The sequence below is a fragment of the Staurois parvus genome, unplaced genomic scaffold, assembly GCF_062004578.1.
Source record: "Staurois parvus isolate SC_StPar_1 unplaced genomic scaffold, SC_StPar_1.0 ptg003189l, whole genome shotgun sequence".
Taxonomy (NCBI): Eukaryota; Metazoa; Chordata; class Amphibia; order Anura; family Ranidae; genus Staurois; species Staurois parvus.
The window spans coordinates 12,501-23,224 of record NW_028320985.1 but is presented as its reverse complement, the minus strand read 5'-3'; the positions used below and the strand labels follow the sequence as shown (position 1 = coordinate 23,224).

At 50.7% G+C, this 10,724-nt stretch overlaps 1 protein-coding gene across 1 annotated transcript; it reads right to left on the bottom strand.

The window, feature by feature from the left end:
* Nucleotides 1-604: 604 nt before the first annotated feature.
* Nucleotides 605-9,970, bottom strand: LOC149428497 (serine protease inhibitor A6-like). The gene is made up of 2 exons (XM_089667332.1): nucleotides 9,586-9,970; nucleotides 605-870 (listed from the first exon to the last, which is right to left on the bottom strand). Exons 1-2 carry the CDS (start codon nucleotides 9,968-9,970, stop codon nucleotides 605-607), a joined length of 651 nt encoding a protein of 216 aa, XP_089523458.1.
* Between the last annotated feature and the right edge of the window lie 754 nt (nucleotides 9,971-10,724).

Below are 10,724 nucleotides of genomic sequence, written 5' to 3'. Positions count from 1 at the left end.
TCTGTTTGTTTGTGGGCGGTTGTTGGTCTTTGGAGGCGGTTCTCATCTTGGAAGGTAAAACAATGGTGTGGGACCCCATCCGTGGTATGGGATGCCCGGGGACATTCCCAGTTAACCAAGGTTTAACTGGAAGGTGGTGGTGCTGCACTGCGGACGGTATGGTTGTCTCCGAGCTGGTTGGTTGCGGCTGGAGGCCTAGTGTATAGGGTTGTCCGCAGTTGCATTTTGGATCGTTTGTGGGTGCCTTTGAAGACCAACAACAATTCTTTGGTTTCCGTTAAGGAACGGTTGATGTATGTAAAATGTGAAGTTGTTAATAAAAGGCCGTGTTGGCCATTTACTCCAAAATGGTGTCATGTTTTTTGTAAAGTTTATTTGGTTAAGGGGGTGGGGAGTGGTATGGATAGGTAATGGTGGAATTAGGAGTGGACAAGCCTATCTATGGTGCATTAGTCATGGGTATACCCCGTCACCATCCTGCTGGCGTTGTCGGTTGATCCTGCGTTCACCCAGCAGACATCACGCTACACGTTGCACTTTGTACGATCATTTGGCTGATCCCTCTAACAACATTCAAACTGCTGAGTTCTGTTGTAAACAACTGTCATGCATACCTGGTACTCAATGAGCTCAAGTATTTTTTAATCAGCTGGGGGGTCAGTAATTGTTCCACGTAATGCAGGTCACCCAGTCTCGGTATGATGAGGAGAAGGGCGGTGTCATCGGCGTACGGCATCTCCAGCACATTGACATCCAGCTCTCTGTCCTTGTACGTCTTATAGAGTCCCCTCCGGCGCATCGTTGGTGGCAATCCACTCCCAAATTCTCTTTCCTCTGTATTTTGTTTGTCAAACTGTCCTTTCCATTTCCCTGGAGGAACAGAAAAAAAATGTTTCCTTTAAGGGTAAACTATAGTGGTTTGGGATTCATTGTATCAGTGGCAAATTATAAAAAATCCAAAATAACAATATTTTTTTTTTTAGTCCTGACTAGAGATGAGCGAATTATTCAAAAATTCGATTCGGCTGATTCGCCGAATTTCAGGAAGAAATTTGATTCGATGCGAATTTATTCGCTACGAAGTTAACTTATAAAAAGGGTTTCTAGGCTTCAGAGAGCCTTTAAATTAGTGCAGAACACTGTACCTTTAATTTAAATGCCCTTGGAGATGAGGAAGGAGAAGGAGAAGGATGAGAAGAAGGAGAAGGAGAAGGATGAGAAGAAGGAGAAGGATGAGAAGAAGGAGAAGGAGAAGGATGAGAAGAAGGAGAAGGATGAGAAGAAGGAGAAGGAGAAGGAGAAGGAGAAGGATGAGAAGAAGGAGAAGGATGAGAAGATGGAGAAGGAGAAGGATGAGAAGAAGGAGAAGGAGAAGGATGAGAAGATGGAGAAGGATGAGAAGAAGGAGAAGGATGAGAAGAAGGAGAAGGAGAAGGATGAGAAGAAGGAGAAGGAGAAGGATGAGAAGAAGGAGAAGGATGAGAAGAAGGAGAAGGAGAAGGATGAGAAGAAGGAGAAGGATGAGAAGAAGGAGAAGGATGAGAAGAAGGATGAGAAGAAGGAGAAGGATGAGAAGAAGGATGAGAAGAAGGATGAGAAGAAGGAGAAGGATGAGAAATAGCCTATTTCTGACAGTTCTGTGACATTCCCTCCATACAGCGGTTGAAACATTGTATCTATTTGTTTCCATTTATGGAAACAAATAGATACAATGTTTCAACCGCTGTATGGAGTGAATGTCACAGAACTGTCAGAAATAACCTATCCTTCTTCTTCTTCATCCTCATCCTCAGAAGAAGAAGAAGAGGATGAGGATGAGGATGAAGAGGAAGAAGAAGAAGAAGAAGAAGAAGTAGGATGAAAATAAGAAGAATTCCAAGCCGGCAAAAAGTGTATCTGCAGAGCTCCTCTATTCTGCAGATACACTTAGAGGAGCTCTGCAGATACACTTTTTGCCGGCTTGGAATTATTCTTATTTTCATCCTACTTCTTCTTCTTCTTCTTCTTCTTCATCCTCATCCTCTCCTTCTTCTTCTGAGGATGAGGATGAGGATGAAGAAGAAGAAGAAGAAGAAGAAGGAGGATGAAAATAAGAATTCCAAACCGCCAAAAAGTGTATCTGCAGAGCTCCGCTAAGTGTATCTGCAGAGCTCCTCTATTTCTGACAGTTCTCTGACAGTTCCTTCACATGTACAGCGGTTGAAACATTGTATCTATTTGTTTCCGAATAAAAACATCTGTATCCTAAATGGAAACAAATTTATTTATTTATTTATTTATTTATTTATCGTGTTTATATAGCGCCAAAGGGTTTGCTCAGCGCTGTACAATGGGGGGGGGACAATACATGAAACAGAACAGTAACATCAAACAGTACACAAGGGGTTAGAGGGCCCTACTCTTTCGAGCTTACAATCTAGGAGGGAGGGGGTAGAGGCACCGGAGGAAGCGGCTGTGGGGGATGAAGTGGTAGGAGGAGGGAAGGGCAGCGGCTGTTAGGTGAGGGTGGGGTAGGCTTCCCTGAAGAGGTGGGTTTTCAGGGAGCGCCTGAAGGTGAGGAGGGACGGTGACAGTCTGATGGATTGGGGTAGTGAGTTCCAGAGGATGGGGGAGGACCTGGAGAAGTCTTGCAGTCGTGCGTGGGAGGAGGAGACCAGGGAGCAAGATAGAAGAAGGTCCTGTGAAGAGCGAAGGGTACGGGTAGGGTGGTACCTGGGGATCAGATCGGTGAGGTAGTTAGGGGCAGTGTTGTGAATGGCCTTATAGGTCAGGGTGAGCAATTTGAATTTAATGCGTTGGGCAATAGGGAGCCAGTGGAGGGAGAGGCAGAGGGGGGTGGCAGAGGTGGAGCGGCTGGTGAGGTGGATGAGTCTGGCCGCTGAGTTCAGGATGGTCTGAAGCGGGGAGAGCCTGCACTGGGGTAGGCCGGTGAGGAGGGAGTTGCAGTAGTCCAGGCGTGAGATAATCAGGGAGTGTACTAGTAGTTTAGTGGTGTCTGGGGTAAGGAAGGAACGTATCCTGGCGATGTTCCGGAGGTGGAGCCTGCATGTGTTTGTGAGAGATTTGATATGAGGTTGAAAGGAAAGGTTTGAGTCCAGAATGACGCCAAGGACCTTGGCTTGCTGGGCGGGATTGATGGTGGTGTTGTTGGTAGTGATGGAAAGGATGGGGGGGGGGGCGCGGGCTGGGGGGAAGATGAGAAGCTCGGTTTTGGAGAGGTTGAGTTTGAGGAAATTGAGCGACATCCAGTCAGAGATGTCGTTTAGGAGGTGAGTGATGCGGGCGGAGAATGAGGGGGTGAGGTGAGGGGTGGATAGGTAGATTTGAGTATCATCAGCATAGAGGTGGTAATTGAAGCCGTGGGAGTGTATGAGTTTGCCAAGGGAGGAGGTGTAGATGGAGAAGAGAAGGGGTCCAAGGACAGAGCCCTGGGGGACCCCAACAGAGAGGGGGAGAGAAGGGGAGGTGGCACCATTGTAGGTGACACTGAAGGAGCGTTGGGATAGATAGGACGAGAACCAGGAGAGAGCGGTGTCTCTGATGTCAAGGGAGAGTAGTTTATTAAGGAGGAGGGGGTGGTCGACTGTGTCAAAGGCCGCAGAGAGGTCTAGGAGGAGGAGGACAGAGTAGTAACCGCTTTGGCGGTTAGTAGATCGTTGGTGATTTTGAGGAGGGCAGTTTCGGTGGAGTGTAGGGGACGGAAGCCGGACTGTAGTGGGTCAAGGAGGTTGTTGTCATCTAGGTGGGCGCTTAGGCGATCAAAGACCAAGCGCTCAAGGAGCTTGGAAGTGAGTGGCAGCAGGGAAATTGGTCTGAGGTTGTTGAGGTCAGTGGGGTCCAGAGAGGGCTTTTTGAGTATGGGGGTGATGTGCGCATGTTTTAGGGGGGAGGGGAATACGCCAGTAGAGAGGGAGAGATTAAAGATGTGGGTAAGGGAGCGGATGAGGGAAGAGGGGGGTGACCGGAGGAGTTGAGAGGGGATAGGGTCCAGGGGGCAGGTAGTGAGACGGGCTTCTGAGAAGACTCTGCTGACTTCCTCAGTGGTAGTAGGGCTGAAGGAGTGCAGTGATGGGGGGGTTACGGTAGGCAGGGCCTTGGGTGTGGTGGGGGGCAGTGCCGTTGCGAGGTCAGAGGAGGGCAGAGATGAGGGGGTGATAGAAGGGGGGAGGCTAGATGGGGAGGTAGATTGCAAGTTGACTATGTCCTTGCGGATAGCGTCAATCTTGCTGTGGAGGTGAGTGGCAATCTCGTGGGCGGTAAGTGAGGTACTGAGTGGAGGAAGGGGGGGAGAGAGCAGGGAGTTGAAGGTGGAGAAGAGTCGGCGAGGGCAGGTGGAGAGGGTGTTAATCAGGTTAACAAAGTAGGCCTGCTTGGCGGCGTGGAGGGAGGAGGTGTAGGTGAGGAAGGCAGATTTGTAGAGGGAGAATGTATGAGGGGACCTGGTTTTGCGCCATAGTCTCTCCAGCGCACGACTGCGGCGTTTGAGGCGTTTAGTGTGGTCGTTCTGCCAGGGTTGGAGTGGTCTGGGTTTGATGTAGCGTGTGGTTAGGGGTGCCAGAGAGTCTAGTGTAGCTGATAGTGAGTCGTTGTACGTGGAGGTGGCTAGGTCAGGACATGACAGTGGAAGGATGCTGTCGTGTAGGCGGTCGGCAGCCGAGTGGAGGGGGCCGGGTGCAGGTTGCGGAGGTTGCGGCTGGTGATGGTTTTGCGCACTGGGGGGGGGGAGTTGGGGGAAGGGGAGGTGGAGAACGTGAGGAGGTGGTGGTCGGAGAGAGGGAAGGGTGTGTTAGAGAACTGGTTGAGGGTACAGAGGTGGGAGAAGACGAGGTCCAGGGTGTTCCCATTGATGTGGGTGGAGGATTGGGTGTGTTGTGTGAGCGCGAAGGAGGAGGTTAGGTGGAGGAGTTGGGAGGTAGCTGGGGTGTTGTCATTGATGGGGATGTTGAAGTCCCCGAGGATGATGGTCGGTAGCTCAGAGGAGAGGAAGAAGGGAAGCCAGGCGGCGAAGTCATCCAGGAAGCGGGCTATGGATCCAGGGGGCCTGTAGATCACTGCGATCCTTAGGGGGGTGGGTGAGAAGAGCCGGATGCAGTGAGCTTCGAAGGAGGAGAAGGTTAGGGAGGGGGGGTTAGGGAGGACCTGGAAGGTGCTCAGCGGTGATAAGAGCAGGCCGACACCACCACCTTTGTGACCGCTCAGTCTTGGTGAATGGGACCAGATGAGACCTCCATGGGAGAGTGCCGCAGGGGAGGTAGTGTCAGTGGCCTGTATCCAGGTTTCGGTGATGGCTAGGAGGTTGAGGGAGCGGGAGATAAAGAGGTCATGGATGGCAGTTAGTTTGTTGCAAACCGAACGGGCGTTCAGAAGTGCAACCGAGAGAGGGGGGATGGATGCGGGGAGGAGGCGCACAGGTATGAGGTTGAGGGGGTTGCGGCGGCTGGCGGGGGCAGGGGGGTCCCTGGAGGGGGGGAGAGGTGGTGAGGGGCCAGGGTTCGGGGAGATGTCCCCAGCGGATAGGAGAAGGAGAAGGGTGAGGAGGGTGGCATGGGAATGGGAGGTGTAGGAGCGTGTGGGTCTGGTAGTGGTGGCACGTGGGTCGACCGGGGAGTGGAGTACCAGGAGGAGGTGGTGAGTGCCGTAGTGTGGAGAGGGCAGAAGTGAAGGGGCAATGTAGAGCTGTTTTGGGGGGGTGGGCGGGTAGAGGGAGGCGATTTTTGGGATGGAGGAGAGGAAGACGAGGAGGAGAAGTGCAGGTGGCATGCTGGGGTGAGTGCAGTGCTGTTCGGGTCGGGGGAGGTGAAGGGATACGGGTCAGGGCGAGGTGATGTGGAGAGTCTGTATCACCGTGAAGTCCATTAGAGTCCTTCTGTAACTGCAATCTGTGAGTGCAGTATGCTGGCGTCCGAGGGGTCTTCAGTGGGTCCAGTGGATCGGCGAGTGGAGGGGTCGTAGGGTGCGATGTCTGGGGGTGTTGGTAGGCACAGCGTCTGGTGATGTTGGCGGCTCGGTGGCTGGAGATTCGCTGGGTGGTCCGGGAGATTCGCTGGGCGACATCTTGATTCGCTGGGTGGTCCGGGTGTTGGGTGACCAGAGGTGATAGCTGGGTGCCCGGTAGCTGGGTGCTGGGTGTCCAGGGGTGGTAGCTGGGTGCCCGGTAGCTGGGTGCTGGGTGTCCAGGGGTGGTAGCAGGGTGCCCGGTAGCTGGGTGACCAGGGGTGGTAGCTGGGTGCCCGGTAGCTGATAGATACAATGTTTCAACCGCTGTACATGTGAAGGAACTGTCAGAGAACTGTCAGAAATAGCGGAGCTCTCTGCAGGGACACTTTTTCCGGCTGATCGGGAAAATCCGATTCGCGCACCCGAAGTAGGCTAATATTCGGATTCGACGCGAATCAAATTTTTCCTGAAATTCGTATCGAATTCCACTTCGCCTGGTTCGATTCGCTCATCTCTAGTCCTGACCATAATAAAGCAGAAAATATGTATAAAATCACTTTACATTCTCTTCAGTCTTAAAACGTCCACTTTAGCCAAGAGATGCACCTTTGATTTATCTAAACCAGACACCATTTTTTTGGGCTGTTTGTTGCTTTAAAACTGAAATTGGTTAAGTCTCCAAGCTGCTCACATTTTAAAGAAAGTGTTTGTGCAACTTTTTTGCTATTCACATGCTGGAAGAGGCAGAGCTGAGCAGAGAGGTTGGCAGGAGTGGTGAGCTGAGAAGGTTAGAAGAAGAGGAGGGCTTAAGGGTTGACAGAAGTGGCGAGCTGAGGGGTTGGTAGAAGAGGTGGGCAGAGGGGTAGGTGGAAGGTGGGCTAAGGGGCAGGCCGAAGGGTAGACAGTAGAGGCAGGCTGAGGGGTAAGCAGAAGGGGCAGGCTGAGGGGTAGGCAGAAGAGGTGGGCCAAGGGGTAGACAGAAGGGGCAGTCAGAAGAGGAGGGCTGAGGGGTTGGCAGAAGAGCAGAGCGGTTGGCAGAAGAAGTGGACTGAGGGGTAATCAGAAGGTGGGCTAACGGGCAGGTTGAAAAGCTTAAGGGTAGGCAGAAGAGGCAGGCTGAAGTGTTGACAGAAGTGATGGACTGAGGGGTTGGCAGAAGAGCCAGGCTGAGGGGTAGGCAGAAAGGGTAGGTTGAGGAGTAAGCAGAAGAGGCAGGCTGAAGGGTAGGTAGAAGAGCAGAGGGGTTGGCAGAAGAGGTGGGCTGAGGGATAGGCAGAAGAGACAGGCTGAGAGGTAGGCAGAAGAACAGAGGGGTTGGCGGAAGAAGTGGGCTGAGGGGTAGGCAGAAGTTGAGCTGAGGGGTAGGCAGAAGAGGAGGGTTGAGGGTTAGGCAGAAAAGCAGAGAGGTTACCAGAAGAGGTGGGCTGACAGGTTGGCAGAAGAGGTGGACTGAGGGGTAGGCAGAAGAGCAGAGGGGTTGGCAGAAGAAGCAAGCTGAGGGATTGGCAGAAGAGGTGGGCTGAGGGGTTGGCATAAAAGGAAGGCTGAGGGGTAGGCAGAAGAGGCGGTCCGAGGGGTAGGCAGAAGAGGCAGTATGAGGGGTAGACAGAAGGTGGGCTGAGGGATGGCAGAAGAGTTGGGCTGAGGAGTAGGCAGAAGTTGGGTTTAGGGGTAGGCAGATGAGGCGAGCTGCGGGGTTGACAGAAGTTGGGCTTAAGAGTAGGCAGAAGAGGAGGGCTGAGGGATAGTCAGAAAGAGCAGGCTGAGGGGTAGGTAGAAAGAGCAGGCTGAGGGGTAGGTAGAAAGAGCAGGCTGAGGGGTAGGTAGAAGAGGTGGGCTGAGGGGTAGACAGAAGATGGGCTGAGGGGAAGGCAGAAGAGGTGGGTTGAGGGGTAGGCAGAAGAGGTGAGCTAAGGGGAAGGTAGAAGAGTCAGGCTGAGGGGTAGGCAGAAGGGGCAGACTGAGGGGTAGGCAGAAGAAGCGGGCTGAGTGGTAGGCAGAAGGGGCGGACTGAGGGGTAGGCAGAAGGGGCGGACTGAGGGGTAGGCAGAAGAGGTGGGCTGAGGGGTAGGCAGAAGAGGTGGGCTGAGGGGTAGGCAGAAGGACGGACTGAGGGGTAGGCAGAAGGGGTGGGCTGAGGGGTAGGCAGAAGGGGCGGACTGAGGGGTAGGCAGAAGGGGTGGGTTCAGGGGTTGGTTGAAAAGGCGGACTGAGGGGTTGCATTGCTGGTTGATATGTTGATGATGGTGCACACACTGCCTCCCCCTTCCTGGCCTGTCACGCTGCATGCTCCGACAAGGATCTGCTATCAATTTTTTGGGGATTTCCAACACTTTTTTTGTTTTTGGTTCCAGCTTAAAACTCATACCAAACCTAAAGGGCCTAGGGTAGTTATTGGTGTATGTGACGGGAGTGACTTTTGGGGGTGGGGGACCTCTGTATCATCTTCCCAAATTCTTATGTTTAAGTGACCCTGTGCCTGTTAGGGTACAGGGTATGAATGTGAATGGGAATGTCTATTGTGTATTGGTGTGTTGTGCTTTGTTCTCGGCCACATGGCTGTCTATTGTCCTTTTGCCATGTGCTGCCCCATTGTTCTGTGTCTTGGTTGGATGGGGAGGGGTGATGATGTGTTTCCTGTAGTCCTCCCCACTGATGGGGCGGGCTGATGATGTGTTTCCTGTTCCTGGTTGTGTTTCCCCACCCTGTGTATATAACTTGTTGTATATGTAAAATAAAGAGTTGACTTCTTGTTTTAAGAAGAGTCGGGTGCTGTCTATTTCCTGAGGGATTTCAAGGGTGTGGTCCGTGGATCTGTGTTCAGACAGGGAAGCTGCGGTATAGCGGAATATACCCAAGTGTGGTCTGGGGTCCAGTTCCGTTACATTGTACCCCAAGATTCAATGTGATTAGTGGGGTACCCCAAGGTTCAGTGTTGGGACCCTTACCTTTTAATATACTTATAAACGATATGGGATCTCAGCCTTTGCAGATGATACCAAGCTGTGCCGGGGAATAACGTCCTTACAGGATGTCTCCAACTTACAAGCCGACCTCAATGCTCTGTGTAATTGGGGGACTATGGGGCCAATGAGGTCTAATGTTGATAAATGTAAGGGTATGTACTTGGGGGTTAAGAATATGCATACATACTGAGGGGGGGTCAATGGTGGAGAAGGATCTGGGGGGGTCAATGGTGGAGAAGGATCTGGGGGGGTCAATGGTGGAGAAGGATCTGGGGGGGTCAATGGTGGAGAAGGATCTGGGGGGGTCAATACCAGGCTCTCATCAATGATAAGGGTCTGGTATATGTTTTAGGGAAATGTTTTCTTGTTCAAGAATTTTTATTAGTTTCCCCGTATTGTTTTATTTTTGTGGGGGTCCCCCATTAACAATAATATCAGACCCTCATCTGGGGCAAAGATCTGGAACAGATGAGGGAACTTCCTGGCCACTTTATCAAACAAGTGTGTTCAGAAGTTTGCATCTTGACAGAAATGGTGACATTTTGCTACTGATGTTGAAATATAACTGACTTTCTTTTATGGAAGGCCAGTGATGATATGACGCCATTTATGATCACATCGTTGTTTGTCTCCTTTTTAAATCCTAAAGATAACAGCCGTCCCCCAAGTAAAATGGACTTACCTTGATAGACTGCATAATCTACAACAATCATCGATGCTTTGGAATCCAAGTTACCAATTATATTCCGGATCCTATGGTCTGTATTATCGCTCACAAGCTCGTTGATTGTGTTCTTAGTATTCTGAGGGTCATCGTTGCTAAAGGTGTGAATGGAGGCGTTGTAGTACTTAGTCACACTACTTGTATATGATGGTAAAATATTGGCCGACTCTTCTATGAAGATCTCATTACGAAGCTTGAAATATACGTCGTTGCTGTGTTGATTTATGGCTTCAAGGAACTTGCTATAGCTGTCATGCAGCTCCTTGTCTGTCTTGGTGTCATCCAGGCCCATGCCTTGAAGAATATCCTCGCGAGTTTTTGATCGGGCGCCGAGGGCCAGCATGGCGAGGGTGGTGTAGATGCTGACCGGTGAAATGAATAGGTTTGGTGGGGGCCTTTCTGAAAGTGGAGCTACGCTTTTATAAAGCTTCAAAGCAAAGTCAATTTACGCTTCGGATATCTCTGAATGCTCTTCTTTAGAGTTTTGGCCGTCATCTCCATATGGTTTCGCAAGGACCAATGAGACGAACAACTGGAGGAGAAGAAGAATCTTCATCTTTCTTTCACGTGTTTCACACCTGTGTAAAAATAAAGGTTTTTTTTAGAGTCAGTACCAGAACATTTTGGATCTTATGCCAGTTATCCTGCATATCTCTTGTCATGAAAAGGTCCACCACCGACCATCTCAAGGGGTGCAAGGTCCAGGCTGAAAGATGCATTCTTGCTGATAGCCTGGGCAATGTAGACTGATAGGGGCTCCCAGGGACCTCGGAAACATTTTTCTTTCCATTCCTATGCTTTGGAAAAGTCTATTTCCCATCCTCAGAGATTTCTGGTCAAATAAATCAGTCCGCAGGTCAGTAAACCTTTAACCACTTCAAGGGGGCACTTCCAGGCCAATTTTCAGCTTTCACCTCTTGTACTTTGAATGACAATTGCACGGTCGTGCAACACTGTACCCAAGCTAAATTTTAAGCATTTTTTGAGACGGATAGAGCTTTCTTTTAGTGGTATTTAATCACCTCTGGGCTTTTTGTTATTTTGTTTGCTAAACAAACAAAAAAAAGACCAAACATTTTGAAAAAAAAAGTATTTAT